Below are 22512 nucleotides of genomic sequence, written 5' to 3'. Positions count from 1 at the left end.
GCCCCATGTTCTCGTGTAACTGGCTGCCACTGGGCTTTTTGCCAATGGATTGCCACACTTTTTAGCTGGGAAGAGAAAATTTTTACTGCCTTCTATTTCTCTACAAAATTTTCCCTGTAATACCATAATTTGACACTAAGAAGTCATCAGGTGCCTTGTGCTCTGAGAGCAGGATTTCCTCTACATCCAGCGCAGCAAATGTTCCTTCAGCCTGGAATTTGCAGGACTTGATGCTGAAAGAGCTGTATAATACTGAAGGGAAGAAAAACATAAAAACCTACCAATGGAGGTTATTTAACAGGCCTTAAAAACCATTGCTACTTTCTCCTGCAAGTTTGTGCAGGGAAAGTTAATGCTCTCCTTCCATTCCAGTCCACTTTCAGGTTTTTCTTTTGCATTCCCTGAGAATGGGATGTTTGTTTGTAGCCCATGATCAGGAAATTCTAGACCAGAGATATAAAGAAGACACATTATAAGGCCTTCTAAGATAGGAGGAAGGTTCTCTACTCTTTTTCATATAAGTATTCCAAGAGTTATTTATATCTTGTAGCAGCTGGTTTATCACAACCTCCTAGAGTTAGTAAAACATCACAGCATGTTCTGTGTCCATAATTGGGCAAATCTAGTGTTGTGTAATGCAGTAAATGTAGCATTTAGCTAAATGTTTTCATCTCATGGAAGCAATGCAGCAGCAAAAAAAACTTCATAAGAAGTCAAAGTACTGTTAGAGGAAGAAGCACTGAGCTCAAATAATGCAATCCCACTCTTTACCCCTCCTTATACCTGACCACCTTGAAACAAATCCAGTGTATATTAGCTATTTTTTTTGAAAGCATACGGGTGGATAGGGATTAGCCTCGAATGTGTAATTCTTTGGAATTATCCTCTAAAGCTTAAGGGAATATCTTGCATAAAGCATAGGTAAACTGTGCTAAGATCTTAATGGGTTCTCCCCTGCACCATTAAGAGCAGCTAGGAACGCTTCTTGCTTGACTGATGTGTTAGCTTTATGTGTGAATTTCTTTAGGGATGTATGGAATAGGAATAACAAAAATGGAATTTTCCCAATACATTTAACAATTGAAACTGAGTCAGCTGATTAAAATAATTTTCCTATGAAACTGACCTCTTTGTCTGTTGAAAATGTTCCACTTACCAAAATTAAACAGTTATTTTTCAAAGGGAAAAGGTGGCTTCAAAATGCAAAACTAAAAACCCTAATATTTTTCTATAGCCACTTTGCTGAAAAGAAAATTGACCAAAAAAATATTGGGAAAGAATGTGAGAAACTGCTCACCATATTTGCTTAAGTCCTGTCTTGATTATCTGAAGTACTTTGGGGAAATTTATCACTGGTAACAAATATGCAGAACGCATATCTGTTTGTGTTGTCTTTCTGGCAACGTTGGCAGCAAGATACGGTTTCTAAATAATAAATACCAGTGTCTGAACCTCTGCTAGACACATGTAAATTGACTGAAATCAGTACAAATGTGGATTTTATCAGAGAAGTGAAAAACAAGGAGGAAAGTTTTGAGGGGTGAGTTAAGACTTCCAGTAACCACTGCCTCAGCGGTGCTGGGAGCACAGGCTCTCCCAGCATAGCACCTCAGCTTCAAGTCCTAAACCCCATGAAACGGTATGGGGAACCGAAGACAAGCTGCTGGTGGCATGCAGCAGGTAGAAGGCATAAGCTTTTCATCATTAGCAATCCTGCATGCTGGGCCTGCTCATGACTTGTGATTACCCCATCACATCCCTTTGGGCTTTCAGGAGCACTCAACACCTCGTTGGCATCTGGTTGTAGTCTGGATTTATTGTGCAATAGAGATAACTGAAACTGTTCTGGCATGTCTACAGAAGTTGTGTGGAAGCGTTCAGAAACTTACAATGGAAGAGAATGGGTCTTAGATTTTAGCGGGGAGGAGCAGAAGATGTAATAATAAACAGGATATTCTGTCAGTACATCCTCCATTTTTTGGAATGACCATGAAGCATTTGTATAGGTCTGTGTCCTCAATACTATAATTAAGAAAGGAAATGACTGTTAGCCATTCTTTGTCCGTAATGGAGGATGCACTATGGAACTTTCCACAAACGCTGTGTCTAGCTTCTAGGTGAAAGAAGCTGCAGTTAATTGCAGGAATTCATGCAGGTTGGAGCCACTGGAAATTTGCCTTCTGCAAATCTATCTGTGTAGTTTTTATTTTGGCTCAATTTCCATTCAGTAGTCATGTGGTGTTGATACTGAGCTCCAAGAGGTTCATTATGAAGTATGGTGGCATTTTCTGTTGAACATTTTATGGTAAATCAGTTCCTTTGAATATTCCAAACTGATAGAAAAACTTTTTTAATTAAGTTCCTTGCTGTGCATGGCAATGTGTCAAAACCAGATACTGTTCTCTGGGGCTATGAAACACTCCAGTTTATTTTTTATCTTTTTTTTTTTTTTTTTCCTTTTTGAAAAGGCTTAGTAACAAAAATGTTCATTTTCCTCATGCTAATCAATGTCTTTGTAGTAGGATATGGTTCATGGTTTGAACACGTGCAGGAGTTTTGGGAGCATCACATGGATGCCAATGTACTTTTTCTCAAGTATGAAGATATGCATAAGGTAGGTTACATGTAGCAAAAAGGTATTTTAATTATGTCTAGCGTCGTACTGTTTAAAATACATAAAATACAAAATTTGTTGCTTATGTCCTTATTTGTGCTCCCTAATGTCTGATGCCTTGTATAAAGTACTGGTATTCAATTGCTTCTGTGGACTTTCAGCACTTTCATAAACTTAGTAATTTACTTGGGAACCTGCCTGCATCTCATAGGCACCGAAGTACTCACGGAGGAGGCAGAGGTGTGTAACTTTTCAGTGCTTGCTACACTCAGCCCTGGGCATTCATTTAAAAGGAATGTCTTGCTGTGTGTGCTGTATCAATGAGAAAAAAACTATAGCATCAGTATTTTGTCCTATATATTTGGCATTTATTCTGATAGTTAGGTTGTTCTTGCTGTCTTTTGTGAAACAAGATTGAAAACAATTAGGGGTGATTGTGTAACATAAGGTGACCATAATTATTGGGTCCTTATAGTATGCTGGCTGATAGTGGAAATAATACATAGAACATTAGTTTCTATTTCCTATTGCAATCGTGTATTTTTAAGAATTAATGAAAATACTTCAAAGTGTTTATTCGATGGGAAAATTAATGCCAACATAGGAACATCCCAGCTCCTATCTCTAAACCTCCAAAAGGCAAAATCCCAGTAGAACTCCATAAAGCTGGGTGAATTACAATTTCAGCTTTACTGAGCCTTCTGATGGAGTGGGATGCTAAAAGATGTAATACAATCAGAATGATTTTTAAAGTTTAGAAGAAATTATTTCAAACCAGTGGATTTGAATAAAGATATATTCCTAGCTGTGCTCATTGAAGGATACTGTTGAAATCTGGTAGCATCACAGTATCTTTCTGCTTCCTGATAAATATTGCTATTTTGTCCTTACAATTCCAGGAGTCTTACTTATACTTGAGGAACCCTGGAGTTTGGATATATAAATTAATGACTGTTTAGTCTCAGAGGCCACCTCACTAGATCCTTTCCATCTACATGAATGCAGTCCCAAAAGCTAACGATGAAGGAAGGGCCAAACATTTGTGGTAATTTATTTTACCAGAATAAAAAAGTAACTTTTAATTCCTCCAAAATAAACTAGTATTCCAAAGTCATCGGCTAAGGGTGTGGTGTTGTCTGAGTGGGAAGCATCACAATTACTTTGCAGTTCTCCATTCTAATAATTGAAGGGATGAGCTTGTATGACCATGTTCTCTGCTGACCTTACCCTAATTACTTGGTATCTATTTATTTTCATCGGATTGGAAAGTGGCAAAATTGTAAGACAGTGGTGTTTCTGCAACTTCTGCATTTGTATTTTTCACACTCATCAGGATATAACACTTTGAAGTATTTAAACTCATTGAAAAAGGTCACTTAAAATATTGTAAAATAAACTGGTTTTAAATACTCTCTTACAGGACCTAGCCACAATGGTTGAGCAACTGGTGAGGTTCTTAGGAGTTTCTTACGACAAAGCACAGTTGGAATCCATGGTGGAACACTGCCATCAACTCATTGATCAGTGCTGTAATGCAGAAGCACTTCCCGTTGGCAGGGGTATGTTTAAACCCACAGTAACACTCTTATTGTGGATGTTGCAAGAAGCAACTGACAACTTAGTAACCTTCAGGATGTGTTAAGGTGTTGGCAAAATATTGCTGTGTAAATGATAGGAGGTAAACCAACTGTTGGTGCTATTTGGGGGGTGGTTTGTTTTGAAATAGTTAGGTAGAAGTGACTGAAAAGCATGGAAACATCCAAGATCAACAGTCTGTGTTCAACACTATGCAAACCACTCTGTTGGAGAGTCTATGGCTTACTTGAACAGGTTGAGCTGTTCATGCTGAGAAGACCGCACCACTCCTAACCTTTGGCATGTCAAAGCCCACACAATTTCATACAGTTTAACCTGGCCTCAGCCCTTGTTTTTAAGTATATCAGATTTTCTAGAATAGCAGATAATTCTAATTTGAAGGCATGAAACAACGAGGACCTGTAGTTTTCCTTATGAGCCTTTAACTTTCATTGTCTACCTCAGCTGTGCAAAATGCGTTTAGCTTCTAGGTGTTTATGCTGGTGAGGCCTTTCTCTAGGAACTTGAAATGCACGTTGATCTCTTGATACATATGTCCTTTAATAATGTCAAGAAATCAAGTCCTTTCTCAGTTGTCTTTCTGATGAGCATAAAAGAGGGAACTCAGTAAGTCTCCCTCAAATTATTTTCTGTAGGCTGCTTTACAGCACTTAACGGCTCTTTTTTAAAATGAGGGAATAAGATCAAAATGGTCAGTTCCTATGTCAGCCGCACAAATGCCTTACCCAGACATAAAATCACTATCCACTAGTTTAATCCAGTGTTAACTAGAACTTTCCCTCCCTTTTTTGTCCATCCATACCATGTTAGCACTTTTTTGATACAGCATCATACATGAAGCATGTGTTTATCGTGACCACAAAGCCTTTTCAAAGGATTTTGATTGACTGATTTACAGCTTATTTTCTTACTTGGGGATCATGACCAGAGTACTTCATTCTTAAGTTTCTGTGTAGGAGCCTTTTCCATGCTACCTCTCAGCCAACCTTCATGTGATCTGCAAATTGTGTCAGCTCCAATTTTTATAATCATTTTCAAATCTCTGATAAAAATACTAAGTATTGACCGTCCTTCTTGACTACTAATTCTGAGTTAGCCAGCTGTTTATTCATTTGTCATGCATTTTGTTGACACTATATGGTTCTGTTAAAAAACACTAAAATTGCATGCCTTACAAAAGTCTATTGTATCTTTGCATTCACCTTCGCTCAGTCAAACTGAAATCTTTATCTTACCAACACTCAGTCAGGTTTGCTTGAAAGAAGGTTTGCTTTCCCATGAAAGCAAGTTCACTGGTATTCTATACTACCTTTGTATCTTTCTTGGCAGACCCTTATGTCAGTTTTCCATTACTTGGCTCAAACTATCATCAGAATAATTGACCCAGTATGATTTGTCCTTGTTTGTATGTTGGCACAAACATTTCAGAATGTCATATGTGGAAAAAAGCCATTGCTTGCACCGCCTTGCTTCTGTATGTGACTTTGCACACCTGGTATGGAAAGGCTTTCAGTATGTTCTGTAGGGGCTGTACACTCCAGTTATTACAGTAGGACCTGGAAACCAGACTCCATCATAACTGTGATGTCGCACATCTTTTTGCCCCAGTTCACTTATGTTATTGTAATGATGAGTTCTTGAAATAAATATCTCAAGTTTGCTGGCTTGAGGTAAAATTCCAAAGAAGACAAAGGAGTTTATAGTGTCACTGAAAGACCTGATATATTCCCTATATGTTTCTGGTAGATTCTTCACTGAATGGTGTCTTTTCCTGCTCTTAGTTACCTTGCTTTCAACTCCCATCCTAACTCCCCTTACTGCTTCCAACTAAAAATTCATCATGTAGCACAACTTGTATCTTATGTGAAAACAACACACCATCTCATTTGCACTAGGATGTTACAGCACATTGCCTAACTGATTAGCAACCCACTTCTCTGCTATGAAGACAAGATAATGAGTTCGGTAAAACATCCTGAGGGCCTTGGATGAAGTGTTCTATGTCAGTGCAAGATTTTACAAGCAACAGAGCCGCTTTCTCCTCCATTGACTTGCATGTAACACAAAAACCTAGGTTTGTCCTAACTTCCATGATCTGGAGGTCTGTGGAGCAGCAGCACTGCCACATGCACAGTCAAAATCCCCTCTCCTTGTCCAGTGAAAGCCAGAAGGGTGGTTGTAAAAGACAGATGAGGTTGTAATACAAGAGAAGAGAGAACAGAGCTGCTGGTGAGACCTTCCACAGGCAGAGAGGCTAACTGCTGTCTCTGCTGGCCAGTTCATCTCCATCCAGATAAACAGTGATGCCGACTTTTGCTGCATGTACTGTTCTGTACATGGTGTTAGTTCGTTTTTCTGTAGGGGAGCCTGCAACCTCCCAGCCGAGGGGCACAGCCTCTTATTTATACCACCTACAAACCTTTCAGAAAGAAGCCTCTGCTGTGTAATAGAGAAGGAAGGGAGCAGTTAATCTAATATTTTAATGTAATATTTTGTCATTTGTTCACTGTGTGCTTTTTATTAAAAATATCCTTATTTTGAATTTCTTTTTTTTTATTTTTTTGCTGCCTGGCTTTTACAACAAATTGTTACTTCAGAATGCAGCTTCATTAACAGTGCTTTGTTCGTTCTCTGTTAGTTTCTGTGACAAAGAATGGTGGCAATAACATGACAGCTTATTGTAATTTGTTTTAAATATTTTTAATTTGTCATTAGTTACCTTTACTTTATTTTGCTTTATTTTAGTTCTTCATTTTTTTTCCTTTTAGCACATTGATCTTTACTCTGAAGATAACCCTGAGCTGCTGTGAAAGCAGAACAATGATTAGATATGTTACTTATATTTGACTTATCACATCATAATTTACACAGTTGCATGATACAAATCATAAACCAGGTGGGTGACTTTTTGACAAGCTATCAGTTCATGTGGTTAAAAAAAAAAGATGCTACAAATAATCCACTGCATATGTCCTTCATAAAACTTGTCATTTGTCCACACATGTTGTTAGGGAGATTCAGAAATAAAAGGCTTATCTTCCGTAAGCAGAGGAAGAAAATGTTTTATTATTGTTATTGAAAGGGAAATACAGGCTTTTATGTTTTGTGCTGTACTTTATGCAATTATAGCTCCCAGAGCAAAATGGAAATTGGTATCAGATGTTTATGATTGCAAGTGCTTCCTTAATGGTTTTTTTTTTTATACAGGAGAAATTTGGTGAAAACAATAAATGTGTTTTCAGTCAGTTTAAGGTTCTTTTGATCTTTGGATCCTGAAAACAAACCAGAACACTATCATACCTTCAGGAGTTATAGGAAAATCCTGATTTCGTGTAATGGCCCTTGCCACACGTACTACACCATCACGTTAATATGTAATTTGTAGATGTTTCAGACAGTTTTGTCTTTGGACGCAATTATAGAGTTGCTGCATAAAAAGCAATGGTAATTAAATTAAATGGGTATTCTTCTTATGCATCAAATGCATAATTAAGCTCCCTGCATGTAGTTTTGTTCTTGCTGTTATGATTAAACTCTCTGATAGCACAGTCCCAATTCTCATTTCATTTATTCCAGTTGAACAAGCCTGGATTTTGTCTTTATTTATATCTAACATAAATGAGAAGAGAATTGGGCCTCTCAGCCTGGTTATTCCATGAGGCTTATTCACCAACAAGTAACCCTGGATGACTCAGAGCTAAGCAAATTTTGCACTGCAGTGAAACAGTGGTTAAGGGGGCCACAACCTTTGTCTGGTGGGTTCAAAAGTGTCATCAGGTTATGTTACTAATTGGGTTCAGTGAAGTAGCAGAATACTCCATACAAGGATAAAGTGTTCAGTGTCCATATTTCATCTGCTGAAAGCTTCCTATTGTGTATAAAACTAGAATTTAAATGGCACGAACTGTGTGCATAGCACTTATGTTTTCCATAGATATAATCCAGGCACTTGTATTAAACCATGAATTCTCTCCATATTGAGAAATGTAAATTCATTTCTTATCTGTAAACATAAAATAGTAGAAATTAGTAATGATAATATTACATCTCAATAATCAGAATAAAATAATCGGTTTAATGCCTCGCATTCCATGTGCCTTTCCGATAGTTCTCTAACCAGTGTATGCTGGAGGCACAGCAATTTTGAAATGTATTATTGTTAGCTGTTGAAGTTATTAAACAGCCATAGCTTGCACTGAAACCAGAAACCCATTTTTAAAAGAATACCCAAACCAAAATCTGTATTCGTTTCTGATTAAGGCTAAAGCAAAATCTCACAAAAATCTGATTTCTTCCTGTATAATACTCAGCTGATAGAGATGACAAGGTGTGTGGTACTCACTTTAAGGCTATTTTAAGGCTTTGCAAGGGTTGTAGCAGGGGAATTGGATAAGACAGTGAACAGCCTTAGGTGTTGCTGAACTTTCAGTGAAAACTAAGACTGATTAGCATCTCACAGATGATACTTCATGCTCTGCATGATTAAGACTGTAGATATTTGGTGTCCCGTGATGTCCACTCTCTGACTTGTGTTCCTTGTCTGTGTTTCAGGACGAGTTGGGCTATGGAAAGACATCTTCACTGTTTCGATGAATGAGAAATTTGATTTAGTTTATAAACAGAAGATGGGAAAATGTGACCTCACATTTGATTTTTATTTATAAAAAATGCATGCATATGATACCCAAATATAGCTAGAAGTGCTTTATGCATTCATTTATTACCTGCTGGACAAACTACTGTAGCTATTATGTGTAACAAGATTTAAAGAAAGAAAAACAATCTAAGTAAACCATATGAGATACAATTATCTTTGATCCTAAACAGCTGTTTATCTTCTAGTATTTTAATCCTTCATCCACATGCAAGAACTTCTTAGACAATACTAGAATATTCAGCTGTTATGGAATGTATTATAGACGTATAAGGTATGTATCATATATGCAACTAGAATGTACACCTTTTCAGCCCCACATTATTTAATGTGTTTTATAAAACCTTTTCACTAGAACCTAAATAAATGTCCGTAAACCAAATAAAAAATTATTTCAGAGGGAAACAAGTAACAGGCCAAAACTATGCTAGAATGATCTCAGGGGTTAATCGTCACATTTATTTTTATAGCAGGTATATCAAGTATAAATAAATCCCATTCCAAAAAAGTAACTGATACAAGTGGGGTTCACATTAGGTTCTGCACACCCTTATCTGTATGATTTGAGTAGGTTCTGTGCACTGGCATACTCTGCAAGACAGGTCTTGTTAAGATGTACAGCTGTGATTGTCACTGTAATCCCCAAACCCACCTGTGCTTTCACGGAAGACAGCACACAGCTGTCTTCATGATAGATGAAGTTCTGCTCCATGCTGAAGGTCAGCAAACAGAAGCTTCTTAAGCCCCCAACTCTTAATTCAGTCCTCAAAATGGGGCTTAAAAGCAAGGCATCTGGTGCAGGGTGTTCCTTGAGGAATCTCTCTGACCCACGTCACCTTCCTGCATAGATGTGAATTCTACCCAATAGCTACAGTAAGATAAGGTGCTGGATGTCCTCTAGTTCCACTGGAAGTTAAGGGTGCTTAGCACTATTTGCAGTTTGTGCTACTGGACTCCAAACCTAAGTGGAAGATGAATATGCCTGTGAGAGTAAGCAGGCAGAGGAAACTGCAGCACTGAAGGAAGGGAGTTTAAAAATATGCCACCAGGTGGGAGTATTGCACAAATATTCATGCAGAATAGTTTCCATAATTGTAGCCATGACCGGTCTGGATTATAATCAGGATTCAAGTTTATTTCTGTAAATTTTTTATTCTCTACGACAGGTACACAAAGAGCTTGAAGCAGGCTACTATCACTATAAAATTATCCAGAATTATGTTGTTGTTCCGTTAGGTAATGACATCTATGCTTTTTAGGCTCTCAGCTGCAGGAGGCCCATTTTTGCTAGTCAAATATTCAGGCTCACCAAAAGTTGTGAGGAAGGACTAGCAGATTTTTAGTGTTGCAGTTCTGTTGGGAAACTAACTGTCAGTTCAGCAACTGGCAAGTGGTGTAGCATGATGTGGCTTGACAGCACTTTTCCTTGTATATTTGTGAGTGAAAATGCTTTTGGTGAAATTTTATTTCTATTTTTATATTTTTAGTACTGTATGAATATTAAGCACTACACATTATACTTCTGTGCTTGCTTGCTTATTGAATAAAAGATGTGTTCCATGCATTGTGGTTTGCTGATTTTTCTAGACCTCCTAGTCAGGCCAGGTGGTCTTTGTACAAGCCACAGATCCTCTCCCCTACCCTCATCTCTTAAGTTAAGACAAAATAACCACAGAAAGTTGGCATCAACTCAAACGACCATCTGACCCAGTGAGCTGTCCCTAATGCCTGTGCCAGAGTACAGCAGAGAGCACAGGACTCTGTAAGCACCTTTGGCTTTAATAGCCCTCTGCAGGCTTTTCTTCCCCTCATGCTGGTATTAACAGCATCCCATGGCAAGGAGTTCTTCATCTAAATACACAATGTACGAACTGTCACCAGATAGTGTAATTTGGTGTTCCTGTGTTCCTGCATTATGACACACGACACAGTCACTGTTCAGTCCATGCAAGGTTTTACACACTTCTATCTTGTACCTCTCAGGCAACTCCATGCTGAGGAGTCCTACTAGTCTGTGTCATATAGGAGACCAAAACCCACAAACTGCAAGAAGATAGGAGTAGGAGAAATCATTCTTACCACAGAGAAGACAAAATCACCCCACAGTTCCTGCAGATTAGAGTCAGAAGAAAATTTCATTAGTACCAAAAATCTACTTAAGTCACTTAATCCCGAGGATGTATGAGCAATACATCCTTACTGGCTGCCTAAAAAGCTTCTTGTATTTTATTTCTGAAGACACCAGGGAATCCTACTCCTGTTCCCAGGCACAACCGGCCTCCTTTGCTACAGCAGGAGACCACCCCAGCCCCCAAAGCCAAAAATGTTCTAAGGCCACATTTTTAACACCCAGGTGTATACACATGCCATTGCCAAACTGAGCTGGTGCAGAGGGCCACCAGCTACCGGGCTGGAGAGGGAACTGCTAATTTGGCCAAAAAAAAAAAGTTTCCTTATCATAGAGAGTAATAGCCTCTGTGTCAATCCACTGTGCACCTACTGCTGTGCTGGTGTTCCTTTTAGACAAGAAAGTTGCTGTGTGCTAGGAATCTGCTTACTATGACCAGAAAGACTGTCCTTAGCCAGAGCTGTTCTTTCCTACCCCTTGACTGTTGCTTTCTGTGCTATCAGGTGAAATCTATCCAAGAGTAGAAAGTCTGGTCAAAGCCCATTCCCACATAAGCTGTGCTGAAATTCTACTTTTCCTTGGTAGAAAGGACCTACCCAGTCCTTGAAAGCATTTCAGTCTTTCTATTAAAGTCCATAGGTAGTAAGCGCATTCCTAGTTTGACAACCTGAACTTCCAGGACTTGGCCAAATGACTTTCTGTACAAACACAGGCACCCCCTGGCCAAGTGCCCCAAATTGTCTCTGGAGAGAACGCCTCATTGATGCAAATGCACTGCAAATGAAGCACAAAAATACCATAAAGCCAAGAGATTTATTTTTGTCTCCTCTCAGCATTCAAATTTGGTAAACTTCTGCTGAGGTAACTGCCACAAAGTTAGCATGCTAGCAAGATTTATCATAGTTAGCAGCGGGTAGCCCATGTAGTGATACAAATCTGCCAGATACAGGGAGGATTCAGATGGCTTCATTGCAATGGTATTTCAGATCACCAAGAGGTAGCCCCCTTTCCTATGAAGCACCGAGTACTCAGCATTCGTTCAAACCAGCCATCACTGGCCATGTACCTTCGTGGAAACACCAAATACACCACTTCACTGGATGAGCCCATCACCAAGCAGACACACATCGCGCTGTACTGGGAAGCCTTGGCTGTAAGGCCCCCAGCAGCCCCCCAGCTGTGCTGAGCACCGCTGTGACTCCTGCCTCTCCACCTCAGCAGCTTCAGTTGGTGAGGCACCTCATATGCCAGCACCGTTAAGTGACTTGCCTCAACAAGAGCCCTCCAAAGCATTAACGTGAAGGAACTGGGGGGAAACTAATCTAGGTAAGAAATTTTTGCATGGTTTTCTATACAAAAGGTTTAAGTGTTCACTTCAGTGAAGTTGGGAAGTAAAGAGGAAAGAAAGAAAGCTAATGTGTAACCATTAAAGATTCCCAGCATTTTTGTGTAAGCATCACCACATAACATGGCACCAGTAGTTCTTGCAATAATTATAAAGATTTATAGGCTTGAGTCACCATTATTATAAGCCATTCAGTCTTGCCTGGGCTATAAATAACACCACTTAGTAGCTACCAGCAAAGCTTTAGAGGAGGATTAAGGAACAGCATTTGCCTCTTCAGTCAAAGGAAAGAGGCTAAACAGAGATTCAGCTGAATCAAATAATAACAAATCCCAAACCAGTGACCACACCCATCGGAAGGACACAGTACAGAAATAAGGATATGTAATCTCACTACATGATCCATTTGATGCCTTTACTGCAGGATCTGCAGACTGGTGTCCTCTTGTGTTTGAATCATAAAACATGCAGATTAATATTTTCTGCTACCTGTCATGGTGTGTATTACACAGATAGAAATAAATGCAACCAATAATCGGCTTCATGCTGGCAATGGAAAGAGAGTGCAAAAATGAGCACCTTAATTTAAAAATAAAACTTACTCAGATTTTGGCATAATGAGGTTTAGACCTCGCATGCTGAGTCATACTCCAGTAAAAAACTGCTGTTCTATCTTCAGGGAGTGGCGAGGAAGTCAACAGCGCTGATGCCACTCTGCCCTGGTCCAGCTGCACATAAATCGCCCCTCTAAAAGATGGGAGAGCGATGGCAAGTTCTGCAGGCAGACTGGAACCGTGCCTCTTTCCAGCTCTCAGGCTTGAATCATCCATAGGAGCATGTAACATCCAGTGTCCTCCAGAAAGCATCTGAGCTCTGTGGTCTTTAAAAATGAATGTATGAAAAGTTTACAAAAATGCAGGGCAATTTTCTGTGCTTTGGGATGCCAGCATGCAGGAATTACTGTTTGCAGCATAGGACTCCTCACCGTAAATTGGTTTTAGAAACACTGAAGCTGTCTACACCAGTGAAATAGAGAAAAGAAAGGAGAAGCCTTTGTACTCCCTGCTAATGCAGGAACCTACACGAGGTTCTTTTGGTAAGCGGTGCTGTGCCGGTATCATTTTTCTGGATTTTACCATTCGATCAATGGATAGAATTGTAAAGCCACGCAACAACTCTTGCTGGAGTTCTCACCGTGCACAGATGACAAGCCCTGGCAATGCACACAAGTAGTTTTAGAAGCTACCACCTCCAGCTGTCCACTCTGCCTCTCTGCCAGAAATGGCCACCATGGAGGAGAGACAGCAGAAGCAAATGTGTGCTGGCTCCTCAGCTGCTGCAGTTTACAGGCTGACATATTAACTTAAACTGATATGGATGCTGGTTTCAGATAATAGGCTGATTTGTGAACTGCAGCTGCAAGGAGCCAAAGCGTGTCCTTGGGTGCTGCCCTGGCTTGGAGGTGATCTCCCAAAGCCTTGTCAGAGCTCTTCAGAAAGAGCTCTGCAAGCGGCTGAATGCAGTCTCCACTTGGCAACAGTCTATTTCACATATGGACCAAGTTTAACCTGTGAAAGATGGTCTACAAAGGTGGACTCGTGTCCTTTGGCAAGAAGGGGAGACAGATCCACACTGCCACATGGAATGAATTAACGAAAACCTACTTTTGGAAGGAGTATTGTTTTGTAGGAGGGAGTGCTGCAGCAAGACATGCTGTGTGACAGCATGCAAGATGCAGAAAGAACGGTAAAGTAATGGCAGCTGACTGATTCCAATCACAGTCGCTAATACACTGACTTGCTTGATATGTGTGGTACGAGTGATATTCAAAGTAACTGCCACCCAGACGTTAAATCCACTGTCACCATCTCTGTCACATACTCAGCTTTTGCCAGCACTGAATGTAAGATGACAATTTAATCCTCACATGCAGATAACAGTAACACAGCTGGTGTAACAGTGTGCTAAGGCTTCAGCCCTCGCAGGCCTTACATCTGCTTTCGTACGGCTTTGGAAAAGAGTCACATAAAATATGTGAGAGCTCTAAGAACTCAGCATGAAGGAACCAATTAGAACAAAACAAGAACCAAGGAAAATGTTTAGATTTCAAACTCCACTGGGAAGGCAGTATTTTATTTTCGCCCATACATCACACAATCAAATGGTTGGAGCTTAATAAATACTGAGGAAATACCAGAGGAGACAAAGGTGATTACAAATGCTCCCTACTCAAAGCTTGCACCACTCCAGATTTTAACTTTTCCCAGGTTATTCATGTACCATTCTTGTTTGCTTCTGCACCTTGTTTCTGGTGCTGCAACCCCCCAAAAAAGGCACTTCTAACCCTATTGAAACAGGTAATACTGGGAATGCTGCAGAAGATTTCCAGTTCCTGGGAATGCCACCACTCCATAGTTGGCAAGACTGAAACACACAGCGGAAGATCCACAGTGGGTTTCCAGTTCAGTTGTTTAACCACCCTGCTTCAGCTGCCCCTGCTTAGGGGTTAGTCTCTCTTAACAGCCAGACCTTTTTGGACACGTTCATTGTTCCCTCAGTAAATCCCAGTGAGGTTAGAGACTGAAACTAGTTCTGACTTTGTTTTTAGTATTAAATATATGGGTAAGATTGTGTATTCTGAACAGGATAAAAAAAAAAATGAAGAAAAATATGATAAAGGCCAATTCAAGCTGTAAGCATTTGGGTTTGAACCATGCAAGTATGGACCATTTGGTCACTTTTATACCCAGTAATCTGGAGTAGATTTACATGAAGTCTTTGAAATGAAGAAATAATTTTAGAACTATTCCTTTTTTTTCCTAGCAATAACTATGATGCTATGTACAGCCATTACATTGCTGCAATCTTACATACTTCTGCTCAAGTTATTGTCTCTAAATTACTGCCACTGAATTCAAAGGGACCACATGAAAGTTACGTACACAATTATTTGTGGGATTCAGAGCTTTAACATGTCCTGTAGGGCATTAGTCTGTATCAAGAACTACTGAAATACTGAACTTGTTTGTGGACTTTTGAAAACAGAAAATGTTATTGCTTAATTGCTGATGCATGGCCAGTGTGTCTGGACTCTGCAAGATAACTGTCATTTTTTGAGACAATGGCTACAATATAATTTCCAAAAAAATCTCATTCATTTTATTGAGGGGAAAAAAAGGAAAGAAAGAAAAAAAATAAGAACAAAAAAGACACCAAAGCTTAGGGAATGTCATAGAATAAGGCCTCTTTTCTCATGGTGGACTGCAGTAATTTACGCAGTCCTTTTAGAATTAACAAAAAGGGCTTAAATCAAGATGGTACACCCTACCATGAAAAGGTCTGGGTTTTTTTACTGAATCAAGCCTTAAAGAGCTCAATTTCTCACTGAAATGCTCCATGGAATCTTAACCAAAGGCACTCATGCACCGACGGGGGCAAGCAGGTACAGACACCCCCTCAGCTGCTCCTGAGTTCAGAGCCTGGCCAGCGGGCACGCCACGGCCACGGGGATGGCCACAGTCACCCACGGTCACGGCCCCTGTGCCGCGCCTGGACCCATCCCCGGTTCCCTACGCGAGGCTCCGGGCTCGGGCCCTGGGCCCTGCCTGCTCCCGAGGGCGGCGGCGGCCCTGACCTGCGGGGGCCGGGGGTGGCTCTAACGCCTGCCGCGGCTCCGGGGCACGGCACAGCGCGGCCCCGCGGCTCCCGCCACCCTCTACCCGCCCCCACGGGGCGCCGGCGGTGCGAGGGGCGGGCCGGGCCGGCAGGGCGAGCACCCAATAGGGACCTGCCTTACTGTTGCCACGCGAACGGCGGCGGCTCTGCCCAATCAGGTGCGAAGGCTGTTGTTACTGCGGCAACAGCGTCCCGGCACAGGAGGGCCTCGAAGAGGTGCGGAGCCGGGCCGGTACCGGTGGGCGCCGCGCTCCCGCCCTGGGCCGCAGGTAACGACCCGGGGCTGGGGAGCCCGGAGGCCGCCGCAGCTTTGTGTGGGGACGTGGCCGGGAGCAGCGGGGGCCGTCCGGGCGGAACAGCCGCGTTGCGCCGCCGTAGCGCCGAGCGGGGCCTGGCACAGCGGCAGAAGGCCCGTGTCGGGGCCCTGTTCGTGAGGGCGGCTGGTCCCCGTGGGGCGGCTAGCGGGGCACCTGCCTCCCTGCGTGAGGGAGGGCTTTAATCACTTATTAATTAATCACCTTATTTTTCTGTCGTCTAATAATAAGCACAGCTTGAACCAAGGCAGAAGTGCTGTGTGGTTTTCTTTCACCAAACTGCTTTGGAGGCTGGAGTCAGGGACTGTGCTGGTACAAGGGCTTGCTGCAAGGGTGGAGGGAAAAGCGCCTCTGAGCTTCGTGCTCTGTCAGGGTGAGGCTGCAGGTTTGGTCTGAAGAAAATACAGTGTGGCTGTCATTTGGTCATTCTGATTACCAGAACATGCTCTAAGTTGAGCTATTGTGACAGACTACCGGCCTGTAAAAGGTCCTGCACTATAAAACCTCTCTGTTTCAGGTACTTCACAGAAAAGGCGAAAGCACTCCTGGCAAACAGAACTGTGGAATAAACCACATGTAAACCAGATTCTTCTTTATCAGGGGCAGTTAGGGATGGCCTCCCTCCTAAGATAATTTTTCTTTCTTTACTCCCCTTAAACGTAACAGCAGAGAATTTCAACAGCCACACTGTATTTTCTTCAGACCAAACCTGCAGCCTCACCCTGACAGAGCACGAAGCTCAGAGGCGCTTTTCCCTCCACCCTTGCAGCAAGCCCTTGTACCAGCACAGTCCCTGACTCCAGCCTCCAAAGCAGTTTGGTGAAAGAAAACCACGCAGCACTTCTGCCTTGGTTCAAGCTGTGCTTATTGTTAGACAACAGAAAAATAAGGTGATTAATAAGTGATTAAAGTGTCCACACTGTGGACAGGGCAGTATAGGAGGCAGACTGTGTGCTATTGAACTTCCTTGTTTGATGTGTTGCAGGTTGGCTTTAACTTTGGGGGAAATTCTGCTTTTGGGACACAGTGTTACACACTCCCTGAGCTCATAACATATAATTTTCTCTTTGCAAAATAAATGCACATCCTGTCGGTTATCTCAGTCTTGAGCTATTTTATCAAATCTTGGAGTGGAAATTTCTGTATTTGCTGAAAAGCCTCATTTGCCATAGCAAGAAGGTTATTGCTACAGATTAGAGTGGTGCCAGGTCCCTGCCTGATTTGTCAGAGGTATGCTTCTGGCTGTACCACCTTGTTGGATAAACACAGGAACAAATGAACATGCTCAGCCACTTAAATAACATTAGACCTTTTAAGGGGCAGGGCTCTTGGAGGTGGTTTGTCCATGTAAAAGACACACATGCTGGAATCCAGAAAGCTCTGCCTTAGTGTGTCACACAGGACAGCTTACATACAGGAGAGGATGTCATATCTAAGTGATTGCTCATTCTTTCTAGAGAGAGATTTTATGTTTATTTGCTTCTGTTTTGCATTTCCCATAAAGCAAGTGCTACTACTGTTTTCCCTGGATTGAATGGAGTAAGGAGAAAACTTCTTTGGTCGCCCACTGAGTAGGGTGAAGACTGGCTCTAGGTAGTTGATTCTTCTAGCATCAGCCTTTCCCACCCCCCATGCCATGGAATGAAAATAGGGAGAAGTAACAACTGGAAACTGAGAATATATTAATTAAGGATTTCATAAGTGGAGTTAGGGAAGTAAGAAAAGGCAGGCAATCAAAAGACACCATTTTACAGTGGATAGTCTGTGATCTGACGCCAGAATTTTTCCTGTGGCTAACAAACACTGGTGAAGGTGCCAGGGTGACTGGCCCTGTGTATTGGGTGTAGGCATCAAGCTGTTGGTAGCGGGAGCTGCAGAGGCAGCCTCTGTGAGGAGAGGCAAGGGGCTGCCCCTTGCCAGATACAGCTGCTTCCCACCAGCTCCAACAGACCCACTGCAGGGCAAGGCGAGCCCATCAGCTGGGGCACATCTGTGAAAGCATCTTTAAGAAAGGGTTAAAAAAAAAACAACAAAAAAGTGCACCACAGCTCTGTTAAGAGAGAGAGAGAGAGAAGGGAAGGGAAGAAGTGTGAGAAACTGTCCTGCAGATACCAAAGTCGGAGAAGGAGATGTTCCAAGCAGCAGAGCGGAGTTGCCTGCAGCCCCTGGAGGAGGTCATGGTGAAGCAGGTATTTCACTGCAGCCCATGAAGAGAAACATGCCAGACCAGATATCTACACTGCAGCCCACAGAGAACTCCATATCAGAGCAGGTGGGCATGCGCTGAAGGAAGCTGCAGCCTGTGGAGAGCCCATGCTGGAACAGGCTCCCAGCAGGAGCTGTGGCCTGTGGAGAGGAGCTCATGCAGGTGCAGTTTGTGAAGGACCGCAGCCAGCAGTCCTTCTGACTGGCCCAGACTGGAGCAGGGGAAAAGTGCGAGGAAGAAGGAGTGGCAGAGAGGAGCTGTTATGGACTGACTGCAACCCACCATCCCCACCCCCCTGTGCTGCTCCAGGGAGGGGAATAGAAGAGCTGGGAGTGAAGGAGTGAAGTTGAACCTGGGAAGAAGGGGAGGGTGGCAGGAAGGTGTTCTAGGTTTTTTGTCTTTGTTTCTCACCATCCTATTCTATTTTTAATTGGCAACAAATTAAATTAATGTTCCCCAAATCAAGTCTATCTTGCCTGTGATGATAATTGGTGAGTGATTTTTCATGTCTTTATCTCAACCTGTGAGCTTTTCCACATTGTTACCACCCCCTGTTCTGTTGAGGAGAGGGAATAAGAGAGCAGATGTGTGGGCATCTGGCAGCCAGTCTAGGTCAACCTACCACACCATGGAAGCCTCTGGTAGCCCATTTCAGATCATGCAGGAACTTAGTCTGGTGTGGCTCTGCTGCCGGTTGTTCACTATAACCCCATCATGAGAACAACAAATTGTGTTAGAGCCATAAACTGTTCACCCTTCATCTGCGTGGGGGATTTCATAGCTTTAATTGTTCCCTGACAATTGCAGAGACTGGCACTCTTTCAAGGGGAATAAAATGAAATAAAGGACAAGGTTACAGTGATCCTTTTACTTTAGGTTACATAAAATAGAATGTATTAGGCTTTAAAGAAAAAGAGCTAAGAGAAAATGAAGGTGAGACTTGCTGTCTGTCTTGCCAAACACAATACAAAATCGTGAAGCTTTCAGATATATTCAGATATATATAAATAGAAAAAGAATTCTATTCTAAAGCTTTATTTATTCTTCCAAGAAAAGAAAACGATGTAGTCCCATGGTTCTGACTGAAACACTGTAAGACATCCTCATTATTCTGTTAGAAACCGCCTTCTACATTTCTATCTAAACTGGCCAGAAATATGTTTATGCCATTTGCAAGAACATCCATCTTGTAACTATAGTGAAACACGCCTCAGATGCAAGAACTTGGTATATAGACACTTGGGAAACTCTTATCAATTAAATTATTGAAATGAGAAGAAATGAGGGGCAAATCCCTTAGTGGCTATAAATGCTGTAATTCTTCTGAAGATGGGAAAGCAAGCAGAGCTGTTCTGATTTATGGTAACTGAGGATCTTGCCCTCATACTAGTAGTAGTGTACTTAAAAATATAAGCAATGGATCTGATTTATGACTTTTTATGCACCAGCGTGAATTCCAAGTGAAATATAAATCAGGAGCTATTCAGTGCAGGTAAGTTATTCTTGATACAGGCACTGATATTTTGCAGGTGTAAATGCAGTGTAAGTGGAAAGAGAACCAGGCTCAGTATCTGATGAAAGTTCAAATTTGATTATATGAGTAATCTTTGACTTTCAGTGTATGGACTTGTTATGGACTATGGACTATTTCTGCAGGGTCTGTGAGAGGTAGCTAAGAAAGGCAAGCTGACTGTTAATAGACCAGATGCACATACATTTCTACCAGAAAATGTCTAGAGTCCACAAAAATACCAGTTGCACTTGGTTTTTATGAGTACTTCAGAGCTCCAACCCAATTTTCTGGAGTCAAAGAAAGCTTTGCTAATGAAGTCAGCAGCAGCAGGATGTGCTTCTACTTACCATACTGTTTTGTAGCCTAGCTAACAAGCCGCATAGCTGTTGCTGCCTTAGAGGTTGCAATGGTCCTTTTGCCAACAAATTGATTTAAATATGTCTGCTGAACCTGTAAAAAGGGTATAGTAGTAGTGAAAGGTCTGTGAATTTCCCTCTGGCTTGGGCATGATACAAATAGCTGGCACAACCCCCCAGTACCTGAGATAAAGCTTGGTGGTGCCTGAGGAGGCAACGGCAGAATCGGCTTGCGTTTGTTTGTTTCAAATACACTTATTGTCTGCCTGTATTTATGATAAGTTAGATCTTGCAGCCAGAACCCATTCATTTGAGCTCTTGGCCTCTGAGAAATGGACCCTCCCTGTTTATGGTTTCTAGGGAGCCAAACTTGCATGGTTGCCACTGCAAGTGTTTCAGCCAAGTGACTGTAGTAATGGTGATGCTTAGCCATGCATCAGATGAAAAAGAAAAGGTTGTTTTCCACCTGAGTGGTGGAGAAAGAATGCTTGGAGGCTAATTTCTTTTAATGGATGACTACAGAGCTAGGACATCTGCCAGGGGTTACTGCTGTAGAAGGGCTATGCTAGTAAGTTAAGTGTGCTTGTGACTGTTTCTTGGCACTGAGGCCAACTGGCATGGCATAGCCCATGTCCAGACTGTTAAACACTTCTCAGCCTTTGAAACAGGATGGCTGCATGCAGACTGCCCATTGGGAATGGTTCCTGACCAAGCTAACTCCTGAAATGCACCCAAGAAGCTGCTTGACTCAAGCTCGCGTTAAAACCCAGTCAGAGATTATTCTAACAATTTGAGCATACAGAGGATGAAGATGCAGTGCAGTACCCAGCAACTGCTTAATTTGCCGTGTGTTAAACAGCGAGGATGTTCTGCTCAGATCTACTTAATTTCGGTTTGATAACATGAAGATGGCTTAAGTTATCAGAAAGGTGGTGTTCTCCCCTTCCTGCCCTGCGTTCTCCCTAGTAGTCCAAAGCACTGAGCTGGGTAATGACAACTCTGAGTGTTTGAACTATGGTGGGTTTGTTTATTCATTTTGGACGGGCTTGGTTTGGGGCTTTTTTTTGTGGGGGGAAGATGAAGAAGGGCTTTTCTATCTGTGTAAAATGCTGCACAGTGCTGCATTTTTGCTAGATGACTAGTGAGTCTTGCTCTTGTCCTGCTGTTTTTCACTTGGCCCTGCAATGTCTGCTTTATTTTACTTCTCAACTCCCTTTACAGAGAATTGACTGAACCTCCTTATATAGCTTTTGTCATTTGTTCATAGCATGCTGGATTTTCAGAAGGCTACAGAACTCATAGAATTCCCTGTGCTAACATTTGCTTTCTATACTGTGGTAATTGAATGGCAGGAGCACAGTGCAATTGATTGGCACGTGTCAGAGAGAAGAGGAAATGCATTCTACTAGCTGACTGCCGCGCAGTCTGGGGAGAAACCAAATTTCTAATTATGTTTGTAACAGAGGAAACAGGGCCTTTTAAAATCTTTCCTTTGAAGTGTCTGATTGGGTTAACTACCTAAGTATCCACAGAATTACCCTGTGATCCCGTGCATAAGACTGCCAATATTTGAAAGTATTTTTGTGACTAATGACTGTAAAATGGCATGGAAAAGATTGGGTGATAGTACCATCGCCTGGATCACCCTTATTTTATTAGCACTCAAAACACGTTCCACATGGGCAAAGACAAATGCCCTATCAGACCTGAATAAGCCCCAGGGTGGCATCTCCCATCGGTTCGAGTGGTAGAGCATAGTCGGCTCTCAGCATTCCTACCGGGAGCTCACATGGTGGCGTTTGCAGTCGCAGGCGCTGTTCAAGCTGTATGGTTGCACAGAGCAGATGCAGACCGTTTAACATTGCCTAGCAGGTCACCAGTGAGCCACACTTATGGAACTGTTGCATATGCCATGCAACACTATCTTTGTCTGATTGTTATTTTCCCAGTTAGCTCTTCTGTTTACACTTACAGTATAGTTTGCCTCAGATTTCCTGGTGCAGAAAATTAATAATAGCTCTTCATAAAACAGACTAATTAGTGTAATGAGCTGGTGTCTGGTACATGTATTTTTCTCCTGCAAAAGCCTAAAAGTCTAAACAAACAACTAA

General features: G+C 41.9%; 1 protein-coding gene and 1 long non-coding RNA gene across 6 annotated transcripts in view; both read left to right on the top strand.

The window, feature by feature from the left end:
* The window catches only part of SULT4A1 (sulfotransferase family 4A member 1), a 30683-nt gene extending 20255 nt beyond the window's left edge, over positions 1 to 10428 (top strand). Inside the window, exons 5-8 of one of the 2 annotated variants that reach the window (XR_005104602.1) lie at positions 2520 to 2614; positions 4035 to 4173; positions 6979 to 7106; positions 8762 to 9355. Coding sequence is in view for 1 of the 2 variants with exons in the window: in XM_037390187.1 (XP_037246084.1) it covers positions 2520 to 2614; positions 4035 to 4173; positions 8762 to 8874 (347 nt within the window). In the remaining variant the exon portion in view is untranslated. Of the gene's footprint in view, positions 1 to 2519; positions 2615 to 4034; positions 4174 to 6978; positions 7107 to 8761 lie in introns of both variants that reach the window. The other variant, XM_037390187.1, reaches the window with a different exon arrangement.
* Positions 10429 to 16198: 5770 nt separating this feature from the next.
* Positions 16199 to 22512, top strand: part of LOC119149344 — a 118286-nt gene continuing 111972 nt past the window's right edge. For 3 of the 4 annotated variants that reach the window (XR_005104663.1, XR_005104661.1, XR_005104664.1), the window contains exon 1: positions 16199 to 16281. This is a non-coding gene — a long non-coding RNA (uncharacterized LOC119149344). The remainder of the gene's footprint in view (positions 16282 to 22512) is intronic. The other variant, XR_005104662.1, reaches the window with a different exon arrangement.

This window comes from Falco rusticolus, chromosome 5 (genome assembly GCF_015220075.1).
Source record: "Falco rusticolus isolate bFalRus1 chromosome 5, bFalRus1.pri, whole genome shotgun sequence".
Lineage (NCBI taxonomy): Eukaryota > Metazoa > Chordata > Aves > Falconiformes > Falconidae > Falco > Falco rusticolus.
Note: the sequence above shows the minus strand (reverse complement) of the source record. Positions and strands in the feature narration are given on the sequence as shown.